The 17,152-nt window shown below is 40.9% G+C and overlaps 1 protein-coding gene across 4 annotated transcripts in view; it reads right to left on the bottom strand.

Annotated features, from left to right (window-relative positions):
• Window positions 1-17,088, bottom strand: part of LOC110507703 (lissencephaly-1 homolog A) — a 62,516-nt gene extending 45,428 nt beyond the window's left edge. Inside the window, exons 1-3 of one of the 4 annotated variants that reach the window (XM_021587865.2) lie at window positions 16,818-17,088; window positions 15,800-15,894; window positions 3,139-3,446 (exon numbers count right to left, since the gene is read on the bottom strand). In XM_021587865.2, coding sequence (XP_021443540.1) covers window positions 3,139-3,170 — 32 coding nt within the window. In that variant the 5' untranslated portion in view covers window positions 3,171-3,446; window positions 15,800-15,894; window positions 16,818-17,088. Of the gene's footprint in view, window positions 1-3,138; window positions 3,447-15,262; window positions 15,471-15,799; window positions 15,895-16,690 lie in introns of those variants that run through there. The other 3 variants (XM_021587863.2, XM_036965823.1, XM_021587864.2) reach the window with 3 other exon arrangements.
• Between the last annotated feature and the right edge of the window lie 64 nt (window positions 17,089-17,152).

The following is a 17,152-nucleotide window of genomic DNA, read 5'->3' as shown; positions in this document are numbered from 1 at the left end:
GGGAATCAGTTGCTATTGCAAATGTACCTCCAAGAAGCACAAAGTTTGTTTAAAAAGCCTTAAGTCCATAAAAACAAGCACAGACAAATGTTTTCCCCATTCTTTCTCACTTAACTAACAATCTCTATGGTGGCATGACTTACATCAGTGAGCCAAACACATCCTTGTTCTACTAGACTTTTGCTTTCTAAAAGCATGAGCAATTTAAAGAAGCTTTCACTTACCCTGAAGAAGCATCTCTCTCAAGCTCAATCTGACAGTTGAGTTCGGACACAAAAATATTGGGGGGGGGGGGTTCGATAGAACGGGAACAAGATCAATGCGTACGGCTTGACAACAAATAAACCATGAAGGTGGTGAGGGAGGGGAAAGGGGTCATAGAGTACTGACGAGGCCGGGGCAGTCAGCTGGTCAGTCACCATTTCTCCCCAGTCAGTCCATTGTTTAAGCTGTTAGGACTCAAGATGGCCGCCCGGTTTCCCAGAAAACAGAGAGAGCGGGAGCGGCAGTAGGTCTGTGACACAGCCCCACAGATCTGAGTGGGTGTTTTACTGTCAAGAGCCTCCTCTTAAAACACTAGGGACAAAGGACTCCCCATTAGATGCAACGCAACAGGCGCCACTTGGCCTGGCAGCCGACAAGGCGCAATAGTCCTATACTGGTTTCCTCTATTTTGTGTGTGTCCAGGAATTAAATAACAGAGTAGAATGTCAGAAGCCTACGCAGTGTTCTGAATAAGGATGATTAGAATTCCAATGGAACACACGATAGCGATACTGAGAGTTCCGCTGGCCCTGCGTCTGTTAGGCTAAACTAAAATACAGAAACACATTGTCAAGAGAATGACGAGTGTTTTGTTCTGCAGTGTGAAGGGCCGCCACATTTATAGTCAACCCATCTCATTACAGATATGGTAATAGCACTAACCTAGTTCATCAATCCAAATAAATTCATGGTTAGGCTAACTCTTGCTAACACATCAATATCTTAATTAGAATCAGGGGTCACCTTAGGTTTCAGAAATTGGCATTTTCAAAACGCACACCATAAAATCTGCGTCTTAACTTAAATTGGGAGCCCTGAATGCTGATTGGCTGACAGCCGTGGTATGTCAAACAGTATACCACATGTATGACAAAAGTTATTTTTACAGCTCTAATTACATTGGTAAACCGTTTTGTGATATATGGCCAATAAACCACAGCTAAGGGCTGTGTCCAGGAACTCTGCATTGGGGATAAGAACAGCCCTTTTCCGTGGGATATTGGCCATATACCACACCTCCTTGGGCCTTATTGCTAAATTAAAAACGCAGGTGAAATGGTTTGTGTTTTTTTGCGACAATAGAGTGACACGTAAAACATTAGTGGAATTAGTTTTCCTTCACAGAAAAAACATTACTGCTACTACACATTTGACAAAAGAAGTGCCAGTGAATGGTCTTTGAACAGCAGGAGGGGGCTTCAATAACTCCTGCCACTTGTTGGGCCCAAAGACCTTTTACTTCACACCTTGGTGCTAATTGAATTTGTATCTGGTCTGTCCTTGCAAGCCTGGCAGACTTAACTCAGCATTCAGTCCGCATGAAGTAAAATATATTGTAATGTACCTTTTTTTTTCTCCCCTGGCTTTCAAAATAGCATCAGCCCAAACACTACTCAGTCAGTTCCAGGTTGGAATGGTGTCCTCAGGTGTCTGCTGTTTGCTTGCTAGAGCACCCTCCATATAGCTTGGAAAAAGGACACCTTGAAAGAAGTAATCTCTCCGGTAAATTTTGGTCAAAATTAGGTTGTAGGTTTGGAGTTTTGATCTGTAGCGAAAGCCATGCTGTGGGAGGGAAGCATCCTGCATATGTACCTGCCGAAAAATACAAGTTTATCTAATTCAAAATCTATTATTATGTAAAAAAACATGTTGAAAAATAAAGAAAGCCGGTTCGTGAATGCAGGAATTGAGACTCCCTGAGACTCCTGTGTGTGAATTAAACGCATAACCTTTGACACATCTCTCCCCTCTGCTCTCATATAGATGTGTAATCCCCTAACCCAAACAGAGCTCAGATACACCCTCTCCACATATCGTAACCTTTATCACACACTTCTCATTATGTATCTGATCTGACATAGGGCTGTGTTAACCCTCTTATCCCCCGCTTCAGGGGTTAATTACCAACTTCATAGAACCTCCAGGTTCATAGACACCGCAGGGCTACAGACACGGCAGGGTTGGTCACACACCTATCCTGTCATCTCTGGCTACAACAGTGTCTCCCCTGCTATGCATTATCCCTGACTTAACGCACAGCTGCACACATTATGGCTGTGTGTATAACGCAACAAATCAATGCTTCTGACTATTTGTGGACAACACACATGGGACTATCTGGACTTCCACATAGTACAAAAGCCATTGTAAACATCAGCCCATTTCCTTGGCCACAAGTTAAAGAGATCACCTCTGCACTAGCAATATTAGGCTGTGTCGTTATCCACACCCTTTGTGAGGATTCTGCCTTATGCCATCTTTTGGGTCACAGTTAGAGGTCAAACTGAACAATGATCAATAACATTCTGGAGACAGGAAGGAGGAGACCAATATATGGGGACCTCATGGGAGTGTGTCTGGCCACCAGGCACCCTAACTAACTTCAGATCATTGATTCTTCCAGATGGGCCTAAAAAAATATAATAATTCACCCCATTCGGCCAGTTTAAAATAATCAATGCACATCTTGTGCTGTGAGAGAGGGGGCATTTTTCCTTAATGCATACATGTCTGTCTAATGAGAACAATGGTAATAACTAGCTAGAGATGTTGCTATGTGTCTCTGGAATGGATGGAATGGTTTACAAGGTTTGCACTTTGCAGGGGGGCTAAGAAGAAAAACACAATTTTCTGTGGTCACCTGCTTTCCCCCCTTTTGCTGAACACAGATGCATGTATTGAGCTCATGTGGCTTCTAGCCCACATAATTATGATTCACCAGCCACAGTCCCCGACTGTCACAGGTAATGCTGATGCCACATGGCTGTGTTATACAGGACTGGACTAGAGAATGTCTGGTGGTGAATATCAAAGAAACAGCAGTTCAGCTAGTTATTGCAACAAAATTGTGGGTTGTATGTGTGCGATACTCACAGTTCGTCTCGTTGCCGTTGTGACAGAACCATGGTGGCAGCAGGGAGGTGTAGGCAGGGCCAGGGGTGGTCAAGCAGAGGGCTTGGCTTGCAGCTGCTGCGGTTTCCCCGGTCACAAGATCAGATCAGTTCAATCCAACCAACACACTTCGACAGCGACGGTGTTCCGATGTACAATGACGACTCCGGCTAACTGGGGGATGGAGGCTCTGCCACTAACGCAGGACTCTGCCCCCCAAAAGCTCTGGCTCCAAAAATGAGACGAGAGGAACGCCTGCAGAAGGGTTACCAGTCAGTTCTAAACTGCATCTGGGAAGAGAGAGAGAGGGGAGAATATGAGCGAGGGGAGAGAGAAAGTAGAGCGACAGAAAGAGAGCGAGCGAGAGGTCAGTATTATGTATGCATGACAAACACTTGATAGAAGAACAGGCAGAGGGCAGATAGGGACGAGAACATTCATATGACAGTAAAGAGCAGCTGTGTCTAAAGCCAGCTCTTCCTGTAACACTACTGAGAGCCAGAAAGATAAGGAGAGGTCACAATAATGCAGCTGACCTCTGTTGCATCAATAGAATATATTGACCTGTTCTTCAACAAGCCTTACAGGTATATTATAAACTGGGTGGTTCAAGCCCTGAATGCTGATTGGCTGACAGCCGTGGTAAATCAAACCGTATACCACGGGTATGACAAAACGTTTATTTTTACTGCTCTAATTATGTTGGTAACCATTTTATAATAGCAATAAGGCACCTCGGGGGTTTGTGGTATATGGCCAATATACCACGGCTAAGGGCTGTATCCAGGCACTCCGCATTACTTCGTGCATAAGAACAGCCATTAGCCATGGTATATTGGCCATATACACCATACTTCCCTCAGGCCTTATTGCTTAATTATATAATGTGATAGCCAACAAGAGTTAAAAACCATCCTCATTTTCATCAGGTGTTTCACCTGTTCAACTCTCCCAGTAACCACTCTTCTACATTCCCACCACCAACACCCCACTACTCCAGCCCTATGAGGCAGCCTGGTCATCTCACGGTGACAGTTTAGTCTGGAGCCCTTGGGCTCCCGAGTGGCGCAGCAGTCTTAGGCCCTGCATTTCATTGCTAGCTAGAGGCCTCAGACCCTTTGTTCTTAACTGACTTGGCTAGTTAAATAAAGGTTAAATAAGAAAATAAAAAGAAATCCCCCTGTAGGGAGTTCCTACCACATGTAAAGTAGAGAGATGACCCAGATTCCGGCAACCCACAGTTCCCCTCCCAACGCCTGTCCAACAGAACAGTAAAATGCAGGACAGTAACGGCCGACAGTGCACTCAAATCTCCAGGCAGACCAAACTAATTTCACTTCTCCCGGTTCCCTCAGAAATGGCTGATAACAATTCATATGAAATCGAATGACAAGGGCTTCAAAACAAGAGCTCAAATAATTGAATTAATACAACAATCAAATCAGTGGCCTTTTTTGGTCTCATGATTTCAAAACATCTCATCTACGACCTCACTTCATACAAAATCAATTTAAGAGGGCTTGAGTGCTTCTCAAGGATCATCCTACAGGAAAACATACTGTCCACTCAGGAGCCAGTTGATGGTACTTGGGATTAACCTGAGTTGCCAGCCACTGCCATTAGCCACGGTAAGCCTCTTAGTCTACTGGGAGAAGGATCACATCATCTCGCCCAGACCAGTGAACAAAACACAGCTGTTAAAAGCTAAGGGGAAATATTTTCCTTGATTCCAGGGCTTCTTCTCCTCATGTCCCTGCTCCTCATCTCCTTCTCAACAACGAGAGGAAAGCGAGGAGACCATTGGAAGAGAAGATCAATTCCAGCCTTCGCTTCAACATAGCACCAAGGAAGGGTGACCTAAAGGAATAGAGCACCATGGTAACTGGAACACACCCTAAAAGATGTAACCTACTGGAGGAATAGCCAATGAATTCCTTTAAATCAGTCAACATGTAGCCTAGGTGATCCTAAGGCTGGCGAATTTCCACCTGTTGCCATTTGCACACAGAAGTAGGCTTATTTTTTTTTTGCAAGAGAAAGGGAACCATGAGAGCGCAGCAAGAGAAGAACCAACATCAAATCTAGAAAAAAGTTGATAAAAGCAAAAGGTGGCCTAGTCAATAGATTCTACACAAAACCCAATAAGGAATGTAATGAATGGAAACGGTGGTTCTTTATCAGCGTTTGGTGGACTGGACACTTATGTAGCAGAGCAGTCAAAACTGGTTATCAGCAGCAAATAGCTAGAGGAACGAGACGTGGGTCTTTGGCATGGACTATGCTGCGAATGTGAATTGCCCTGGGCACCACCTGACCTATGAACACTGATGTCAACACCGTGCAAGCAGTAATCACCCTGTCATACACTGACTGCAGGGGAAAGATCTCAAGGGTTTAATCAGTGAGGTGAATCGTTCACAATGTTGCAGATAAAACACTGCATTCGTTGCTCATATTTGTCATACACTCCAGGCATGGGCAAAGAGTTCATGGCTGGCAACATGAAAGATGGACATTTACTCTGGATAAGAGCCTTTGCTAAATGACTGTAGTGCAATCTAACATGTTGATTTTCCATACAATATATTTTTTACTCTTAATAGCAGGTTTCTGTGTGTGTAATTTGTGATCGTGCTAGACATTGCGCGTTATCATTCTCATTTCGGTGTTTCATCAGTAGTAAGTACACTGTTGGAACAATAACACAATCGATGCAATTGGCTTGGGAGAAAATGTAATAACATCACACCACGATTTAAGAGGTGATTGCCTTGCCACAAGATGCACCCATTTACCTGATGGTTAGAGTGTATGCGTGTGGGTACAGGAGTCACAGGAACGAAGAAATACACACTTTAAATACAGAAAAATATATATTTTTTAAATTACAGGTCGACCGATTATGAATTTAACGCAGATACCGATTATTGGAGGACAAATAAAGCCGATACCGATTAATTAGACGATTTTTTCAATTTATTTGTAATAATGACAATTACAACAATACTGAATTAACTTAATATAATACAGCAATAAAAATCAATTTAGCCTCAAATTATGAAACATGTTCAATTTGGTTTAAAAAATGCAAAAACAAAGTGTTGGAGAAGAAAGTAAAAGTGCAATATGTGCCATGTAAGAAAGCTAACGTTTCAGTTCCTTGCTCAGAACTTGAGAACATATGAAAGCTGGCGGTTCCTTTTAACATGAGTCTTCAATATTCCCAGGTAAGAAGTTTTAGGTTGTAGTTATTGTAGGAATTATTGGACTATTTCTCTCTATACCATTTGTATTTCATATACCTTTTACTATTGGATGTTCTTATAGGCACTTTAGTATTGCCAGTGTAACAGTATAGCTTCCGTACCCCTCATAGCTCCTACCTGGGCTCGAACCAGGAATACAACAACAGCCACCCTGGAAGCAGCGTTACCCATGCAGAGCAAGGGGAACAACTACTCCAAGTCTAAGAGCGAGTGACGTTTGAAACGCTATTAGCGCGCACCCCGCTAACTAGCTAGCCATTTCACATCACATCGTTACACCAGCCAAATCTCGGGAGTTGATAGGCTTGAAGTCATAAACAGCAGAGCTGCTGGCAAAACGCACGAAAGTGCTGTTTGAATGAATGCTTATGAGCCTGCTGGTGCCTACCATCGCTCAGTCAGACTGCTATATCAAATCATAGACTTAATAATAACATAATAACACACAGAAATGCGAGCCTTAGGTCATTAATATGATCGAATCCGGAAACTATCATCTCGAAAACAAGACGTTTATTCTTTCAGTGAAATACGGAAACGTTCCGTATTTTATCTAACGGGTGGCATCCATAAGTCTAAATATTCCTGTTACATTGCACAACCTTCAATGTTATGTCATAATTACGCAAAATTCGGACAAATTGGTTCGCAATGAGCCAGGCGGCCCAAACTGTTGCATATACCCTGACTCTGCGTGCAATGAACGCAAGAGAAGTGACACAATTTCACCTGGTTAATATTGCCTGCAAACCTGGATTTATTTTAGCTAAATATGCAGGTTTAAAAATATATACTTCTGTGTATTGATTTTAAGAAAGGCATTGGTGTTTAAGGTTAGGTACACGTTGGAGCAACGACAGTCCTTTTTCGCGTTATAAAAATTATTATTAATTTTCATGTTCTGATTATTAAAATACTTTTAAACTGGAAGAACTTGTCCCGATTGGTATTTTTAAATCACTGATGAAAGATTGAGGCTGATTCCCTGACCTGTCAATGTTTTTAATTTGCTGTTTTATACTCTGGTGAATTAAATGGTTTTTACTAGATTACTTGTAGTTTTTCATGTCGTCTGTCTAATATTTTTGCAATGACTTGGTGCTGCCTATTTTTGCCAGGGCGCTCTTGAAAAATAGATTTTAATCTCAATGAGCCCTTCCTGGTTAAATAAAGGTTAAATCAATTTTTAAAATTGACACGCAAGACATGCTAGATAAACTAGTAATATCATCAACCATGTGTAGTTATAACTAGTGATTATGATTGATTGATTGTTTTTTATAAGATAACTTTAATGCTAGCTAGCAACTTACCTTGGCTTACTGCATTCGCGTAACAGGCAGTCTCCTCGTGGAGTGCAACGAGAGGCAGGTGGTTATAGCGTTGGACTAGTTAACCGTAAGGTTACAAGATTGAATAACTGAGCTGACAAGGTAAAAATCTGTCATTCTACCCCTGAACAAGGCAGTTAACCCACCATTCCTAGGCCGTCATTGAAAGTAAGAATGTGTTCTTAACTGACTTGCCTAGTTAAATAAAGATTAAATAAAGGTGTTTAAAAATATATATATAACTTAAAAAAATCGGTGTCCAAAATTACGGATTTCCAATTGTTATGAAAACTTGAAATCGGCCCTAATTAATCGGCCATTCCGATTAATCGGTCGACCTCTAAAAAAAAAAAACGCATAAGAAATATCTAGCTGCGTTTTGTAAACGCATCTTCTAAAATGCTTCTTGTAATTTCAGCTTGCTTCAGAAAAATGTTGTGCTTTAGTTGCACTTCTCCACTCGGAAGAGAATCTTTGCTCTCGTCATCATTCCCGCATTCACGAAGAAGCTTTCTATTAGACAGTGCTCTGACTGATGTGTAGCTACTTCTCTCTGGTAAAATGTAGAGGTCGACCGATTAATCAGCATGGCCGATTAATTAGGGCCGATTTCAAGTTTTCAAAACAATCGGTAATCAGCATTTTTGGACGCCGATTATGGCCGATTTCATCGCAATCCACGAGCAGACTGCGTGGCTGCCTGTTATGCGAGTGCAGCAAGGAGCCATGGTAAGTTGCTAGCTAGCATTAAACTTACCTGATAATAAACAATCAATCTTAACATAATCACTAGTTAACTACACATGGTTGATGATATTACTAGTTTAACTAGCTTGTCCTGCGTTGCCCATAATCAATGCGGTGCCTGAAATTGTGTCAGTTCTCTTGGGTTCAGTGCCAGCAGAGTATATGCAGCAGTTTGGGTCACCTGGCTCGTTGCAAACTGTGTGAAGACCATTTCTTCCTGAGAAAGACCGTAATTAATTTGCCAGAATTTTACATAATTATGACATAACATTGAAGGCTGTGCAATGTAACAGAAATATTTAGACTTAGGGTTGCCACCCGTTCCATATTTTACTGAAAGAATAAACGTTTTGTTTTCAAAATTATAGTTTCCCGGATGAATGACCCAAGGCTCGTATTTCTGTGTGTTTATTATATTATAATTAAGTCTATGATTTGATATAGCAGTCTGACTGAGCGGTGGTAGGCAGCAGCAGGCTCGTAAGCATTCATTCAAACTGCACTTTCCTGCGTTTGCCAGCAGCTTTTCGCAATTCTTGAAGCACGGCGCTGTTAATGACTTCAAGCCTATCAACTCCCGAGATTAGGCTGGTAATACTATAGTGTCTATAAGAACATCCAATAGTCAAATGTATATAAAATACAAATGGTATAAAGAGAAACAGTCCTATAATAACTACAACCCAAAACTTCTTAACTGGGAATATTGAAGACTCATGTTAAAAGGATGGTTCCAGCTTTCATATGGTATCATGTTCTGATCAAGGAACTTAAACGTTAGCTTTTTTACATGGCACATATTGCACTTCTCCAACACTGTTTTTGTTGCATTATTTAACCCAAAATGAACATGTTCCATCATTTATTTTGAGACAAAATATATTTGATTTATGTATCGTTAGGTTAAAATAAGTGTTCATTCAGTATTGTTGTAATTGTCATTATTACACACCAAAAAAAAAAAATATATAAAATAAATAAATAAATAAATAAATAAATAAATAAATAAAAAAAATTCGGCTGATTAATCGGTATCGGCTTTCATTGGTCCTCCTATAATCGGTATCGGCTTTCATTGGTCCTCCTATAATCGGTATCGGCGTTAAAAATCATAAACTGTCTAACTCTAGTAAAATGCAAGATTAACCTCAAACAAAACATTAGGAAATGTATTTGGCTACATTCTATGATAAACAGAAATATATTTTTGACCAGAAAAAACATGATTTTTTAATTGTAAGCCAAAGTACGTGTGTCTGCCAAATAGCGTTGCACTTCTCACGCCACTGATCACTATGGAAGCTACAAAACACAGCAACAAAAAAAGATAATAAAAAGTGTCTCTGTGTTTTGAAAATGCAGATTTCTGTTATTTCTCTAGTCTTTGTGCACCCGCGGCAACTGAATAAGGAAACCAGCTATCCAGAGTTGGCATGGCTGTGCCCTGTGGGTTGGCAAGTTGGCATAGACTGCTCTGAATGTTGGCATAGTCTGCCCTGAAGGCTGGTGCTCTGAGTCATAAGGATGCTATTTTATCAGTTGAATGAGAAAGGTCAACTGTGAAACAGCAGCAGACCATGCCAATAATCTTGATTATCATACCCAAGGTGATGAGATTGTGTGCGTCAGTGGTCAGAGTTCTCCAACTATCCATATTTCTCTGTGGTCAGGAAGGGCTCTACAGTGCGACCACTTCACTTACAAATGCGCCTAAATATTTTGATGTGAAACCTGGAATTTTTATTGAGGAGTACCAGTGCACCTAGAAAAATGTGGGATTCTAGTTTTAATTCCTCAAATATTATTCATTCAGTCAGCATAGAGCCCCTGTCAGGTATGGCACAGTAAGCAGGACTCAATATTTTAAGAATGGATCAATTCACAGGTCAACACTCCACTGGAACCATGAAACAAAAACAGGAAGAAAAAAGTTTGAAAACATCTGGGTATGGTCATGCAAATGTTATAAAAATGCAGTCTGTGAAGCTAGTTCTAATAGCCGGCTAAGTGAATTTACAATAACTTGATCTACAATCAACTAAGACTAGTAGGCTAGTCGACACATTCTATTATAATTTGCAGAATAAAATAACCAAGTAGATTAGCTGTAGGCCTACATCAGCATATCAAAGATCAAAGTCTATAGAGAGGTAAGCATGATTCAACAAGCTAACAGAACCCAACAGATAACCTGTATTTCTTAAACCTTACAATAGTAATGTATACTGATATTGCATTTTAGTCAATGCTTTTCTGAATTCTGACTGAACAAGGCCATGAACAAAGGAATAGTAAATGCTTCAGTGCTACACTACTATGGAATGATAAAAACAGAGGGTGGAATAACACACTTAGCAGCACTATCAGACTGTCACACAAATACAGCAATAGGGATTTAGAAGTCCAATATCACTGCATTTCCTTTCCCAGATTCCCAAATCCAAATCACAACAGCAGGATTCCTTTGTTGTTCTTTGCCACTCAACGTCATCATCGACTCTTGTATCAATCCAAATGGCTTTGAAAATGTATGTATTTTTCAATGCGCACCTACATTTCACGATTTGAGCAAAAAAAACGACTGATTCGATAAATTGAATTAAGTGCTGCGTGCGCATAGCCTATATTTGAAGGGCCTACATGTACACACTCACACAGTGAATGCTTATAAATGTGTGCGTATTAATTGAATATTGACAAATGCATCAGTAAAAAATATTGAGCTTATTTAATGTAACCCTTGCATTAAAATAGAACACACAGATTGCAAAGCAGCATACAACTGACCTAAACGTTTAGAAATGGTAAGTTCACTTTTTCCTCATCCATAGCCTTAAAACACATCAAGAGCAAGTGCACTGTTTAGCTCACATCTGAAGACTGAGGGGCATTTAGAACATACTTTGGATCACACTTCCTCAATTCAAATATTATGGCGACTATGGTTTAGAAACTTAGGAACCAAGCTCGAGTTATCAGTGTAGCCCTGTTATCACCTGGAGTTGAAATATTTTCACGCCTAGAAAAAAAATAACTCCAGGCTTCCGTAATAAGTCAATTTATTAAAAAAGATTATTAAAGAATTACAGGGGGCGGTTTAGAAAAATATTAATCCTGTCGAATCGTCCTCTGGAATAACGGACATTCTAGGGTTTTAATTACATAAGCAACATTCTAATACTAGTCCAGTGTGAATAGGGCTTTGGTGTGCTCCCCCCTAAAAAAAAAATGTTTAAATAAATTTAAAGTCTACGTGCTCCTTGTAAAAAAAGCTACTGACAATAATGTACATGTAACATGTCCCTGATAACTACAACTACCTAACGGACCCAACAAAAGCAGGTACTGACATCAAAACAAGGCTTTAAAGTGTAACTGGTAATAATACTTAGACTTTAAATCAATCACCAGTTTCCACGGTACATTTCAGGACACCGTGGTCTGACTAGATGCCTACAGCTCCCTCCTGTGGTCACATCTCAGCCTCCAGTATTTATGCTGCAGTAGTTTGTGTCGGGAGGCTAGGATCAGTTTGTTATATCTGGAGTACTTCTCCTGTCCTATCCGGTGTCCTGTGTGAATTTAAGTATGCTCTCTCTAATTCTCTCTTTCTTTCTCTCGCTCTCTCTCGGAGGACCTGAGCCCTAGGACCATGCCCCAGGACTCCTTGCTGTCCCCAGTCCACCTGGCCGTGCTGCTGCTCCAGTTTCAACTGTTCTGCCTGTGATTATTATTATTTGACCGTGCTGGTCATTTATGAACATTTGAACATCTTGGCCATGTTCTGTTATAATCTCCACCCGGCACAGCCAGAAGAGGACTGGCCACCCCTCATAGCCTGGTTCCTCTCTAGGTTTCTTCCTAGGTTTTGGCCTTTCTAGGGAGTTTTTCCTAGCCACCGTGCTTCTACACCTGCATTGCTTGCTGTTTGGGGTTTTAGGCTGGGTTTCTGTACAGCACTTTGAGATATCAGCTGATGTAAGAAGGGCTATATAAATAAATTTGATTTGATTTTGATTTAACAATTCATGTCAGGCACAACACTATGCTAGTAGCTCGGGGTCGTCAGTCCTCAGTTCACTTGCACATTGGAAAAACACTCATCAAACCACCAATTGAGGAGTTATTTTAGGTCAGCTAGCATGCTGGTTTACCACAGAGCTCTGGTTAGACAGAGTTCAGCATTGACTAACCACTCCCATCTCTGCCTGCAACCAAAATACACTGAAACTCTCCAGGTCTGCATGCAGGCGCATACAAACACAGAGGCAAGCGGCCACGGCACAACACCAGCATTAAATCTCTAAAATAAAAGCTGGAACAGCCAGAACCTCTAACAAAGGCTACATACATAAATAAAGATGGAATTTTCAGAGCTAGTTATTCTATAAATAATGACCAGCTTGTGCACAGTAGGTCTCTTCTAGACAGGCAGGGCACTCTTGCAGAAATTATTTGAAGAGCTTTATCACTAATTGATAATGACAGGGGATTGAACATCTGGCACAAACTGCAGTCTTCCAGAAGTCACCACTTGTGCTGGCTGCAATTGCTGTTATCCAAGCTATGTGGTCTGAGAGAAGCCTAAAGCAACCAGGGATAAAATGGACGGCTGCTGCTATTCAGTCACATAAAGCATTCATTCTTAAACCTACCACATTCAAACTGAACATATCTTAGCTTTGTTGACTATCCACATCCTAGACAGAGTGGTGGAAGAAGTCCATTCAATCTTGGCTCCTCCTCCTTCCATGTATATTTAAGCAAGCCAATTGAGACAGATGGCAGGAACCATGACTGAGTGCAGTGACAATGTGCACCGCCGCTGCCGAGAAGCAAAGAGAGGCCAATAAAACATGGGTCTGGCCATCATCACTGCAGTCAGAGTCCCCTGATAGAAGAGTCATGATTAGCAGATCAGAGTACACATACGCTGAGGGAGTGCTCAGTAACAACACGGAGGTCTGTGGTAGACAGGACTCTGGGAGAGTCAGAGGAGAAGAGCTGCTACAGGCCAGGGCAACATATCATTGAGTGCTAGCTAAACCACTGACAGAAGATAAATTAAACTTTTATAGCGCTATTGATTACATAAAGAATCTTAAGGCGCTTTAAAGCAACAGACATAAGACAAGCCTACTTAACAAATCCAAGTTGACTGCATAGGCCAACATTAAACTGATCAGAACAAAGATCAAATTAAGGGTTTTCAGCATAATTCCAAATGCTCCGTGTAGGCTATGCAGTGCACTGTGCAAATCATGGATAGTGTCTTGATCCTTGACTAGTTAGTTATGCATTGACAGGATTCAGAAATCAAGCGGTTTTAAATATCACAATGGCATGAGCTGACGGAATAAATATTACGCATACTGGCATCATATTTCCAAGTCTCGCCATTATTTAGTGTGGATTTTGTGTAATATTTGCAGGCAAACTGCTACATTTTGCTTAAGCAATTCTGACATTTTGTATGGCAATATGCAATGATTTTGTCCAATTTGTAGCGAAAATGCACTGTTGAGGGGAAATTTTTGGAGTGACAGGTGGCTTGATTTAACCATATGAGGTAAATGTGCAGTGATTGGTTGAAATTGACCTATTTTTGTAATGCGGTGATGGGTCAGTGCAATAAGTGTTTATTTGACTGTTTTATAAGTAATAGTGGAGTGATTTCTAAGTCCTCACATAATATGCTGGGAATTGTTGATTTCCAATCCAAAACCCATTAAATGAGCAGTGGCACTAAGCTGTCATGTGAAGGTGAACCCAACCTGGCTGTTGCAGACCCAGAGACAGGAGGGGGGCTGCTGGGCTGGCATGTCATTATTAGCAGTGTGTGTGTTAGACCAGTCCTCCTGTGCTGAAGGTCAGCCACTGTCCTACTGTGACCTCTGGGCTAGAGCTCAAAACAGGGTAACATGGGCATCTGGTGCTGACTGTGTTAGTGAGGCACTCTGCATTCACAAAAAAAGACACACCCTCTCTCACTATCATCCTCCCTCCCCCTCCTCAGAGAGAGGAATCAAACATCCTCCTCTGTGTATAGATTCAATTTTGGCATCTATGCATAGTCACTTTAATAACTCTACCGACATGTACATATTACCACAACTAACCGGTACCCCCTCTATATAGTCTCTCCATTGTTGTTTTACTGCTGCTCTTTAATTACTTGTTACTTTTATTTCTTAATCTTTAGTATTTTTTTAAACTACATTGTTGGTTAGGGACTCTTAAGTAATCAGTTCACTGTAAGGTCTACACCTATTGTATTCGGCGCATGTGACTAATAAAATTTGAACCTGAAAACACATTTTCAATGTCGCCATGGGTCAGGTACCACTCAAAACACTGAAAGGTATACTAAACAAATCAGTCAGGTTAACATAGTCCCACCTCTTGTATAACAGTCAAATATCACAAGGTGTGTATTGAGGCCATTATGAGAATCACAAACACCATGATTACCGATTAGCTATTTGGCACAACAATAGATACATGAGGGCGCACGTGTTTATGTTCTCAGGATTTAAAAAATATGCTTTATTTTCTAAATGAGTCTGGAAATTTGTCAAGCCTGCAACCACAAACAAGTAACCTATTAAAATATCCCAAAACGACCAATTCATTAAAAAAAATTCAACATCTAAATGCTTACATCAAGTGACTGCCTATTCAATCAAGTAGGGTCCATCAGCATAGACATAAAAACCATAGAATCACATTAGCTACAACTGTAAAGGAGAAAAATATAGCTACCAAGTTATCAATTGAAGCTCCACTGCTAAAACAATCCCATAATTTCGGTTGCATCAGCTGCTGCAGCAATCCTTACAGGTGTAGCCAAGCTCTGATCTGGCCAGGATGAAATTATACATTCGGGGAGGACTGCATAGCAACGGATCCTGCTTCAAACACGATAGGGGTACCATCAACAAGGTGGGGAGGAGGAGAGTGACTTGTCAGTTTCAGCGGAAGGAGACGCAGGCTGAAGGATCCATTCTGCAGTAGGAGGGGTGGCGTCTTTTCTAACCGAATGGAGGATACCGCTGCCTTTCAACCCACGTGATCAAACTGAAACTATAGTCGATCCTCAATCGCAAAATAAAATATAAAAATATTAAGATAGGTTTCAAGCTATGTTAAAGCTATTGGTCAAAGCAAATTGTAGTTTTCCTCCAACTCTTGTTTTTTCCACCAATGTGTTCCACACTTATTTCTATAAACTGCATGAATTCATTCAACTTAGATCATTCGTAAAACAGGGCCAACTGTAATGATAATGATTTACGTTACCGGTCTAGAGCCTTGATGACAGATCACAAAACGATCGAAGTTGTCCAGCTCACTGGATGTAACGTGATGGATGGAGGGAGTAGCGTAGTCAGTGGCTACAGGAAACACACAACTAATTTGGTAACTAGCGGAGTTAAAACAAAGGTGTCAAAATATCAGACCACATCAAATGTTTAACATGACAATCGGACGATACGACCTAAATAATATATTTACACGTAGCTGCCTACCTCCTAAATTGCTTTCAAAATAATGATACAACTGAGTGCATACGCCCTTTTCCATTATTGAACATTCTATAAATCGTGGGTAACGTTACCTTGCTAAAGTTATCTAGCTTGTTCAAGCAGATAACTGTATACCAAGTAGATATGCTCGACAACACATTAGCTGGTATACATTTGTAGCTGGTATGTGAAATAACTGTCACCCAAATCATGACCTATATATGATCGCAACGCTAGCTAGCCATTCGAATGCGAGTTGAAAAAGCAACGGATTCAATTGATTGAAGAAATTGGCAATGCACTCAACATAAACGTTTAAAAAGTTACTTAACTATATATAGTTACAACTATAAATGTTTATGCACAGACTTGATGCGAGGCAACTCGCGACCCACACACACAATTGATGAGTTTGGCAAGCCCGCTAGCCAGCCGGTTAGCCTAGCTCGCTAACGTCAAAATGATCTCCACTGGTGAACGTTAGCTGCTGGCTGGCAAGCTAGAAAGTTGATATCAAATTATCGGATCAATAACACTTGAAAAATAGGTGCAAATCCTCATCAAATAGTAACTTAAATCAAGTTAACAACAGTTACTTAGAAGCAAATCGACCAGTGCCACTAGTTGGTTAGCACAGACATTTACAACTCTGATGGCCAGCTACCTGCTGCTCCAAGCTGCCTGTCCGCCATTTTGAGACATTGAAAGGAGGCGCAAAAATTACAGCCACATCGTCCTTTTCCCCACTTAGCGTTTCTTCGATACTCAATATCTGATGCAAAACAACTTACCCTATAGTTTTTCCTGAATATCCTTAGCTAGTTCGGACAGTTATACAAGCCAAGATGACGTGTTTTTCGTCCCAAAATAAGGGACGTATGATCTCGAGGTTAGAGTATGCCGACTTTTCTCTCTTGCAATCCTTGTTTTTTCCTGCCGCATTCGCCTTCAGAGTCGGGGACGCGCTTGCGTTTACAAACTGACAGCGACGCGCGCGCACGTCCTTGATCACAGCCCTACTTTAAAAAAATTGATTCTTGCAAACACCCACTGATAACCTACTCTAATGTTACTTAACAAGTTGCTCCGAACATTCACTATTTTTGACTACACATCATTACCCAGC

Source organism: Oncorhynchus mykiss, chromosome 27 (genome assembly GCF_013265735.2).
Source record: "Oncorhynchus mykiss isolate Arlee chromosome 27, USDA_OmykA_1.1, whole genome shotgun sequence".
NCBI classification, from domain to species: domain Eukaryota; kingdom Metazoa; phylum Chordata; class Actinopteri; order Salmoniformes; family Salmonidae; genus Oncorhynchus; species Oncorhynchus mykiss.
Note: the sequence above shows the minus strand (reverse complement) of the source record. Positions and strands in the feature narration are given on the sequence as shown.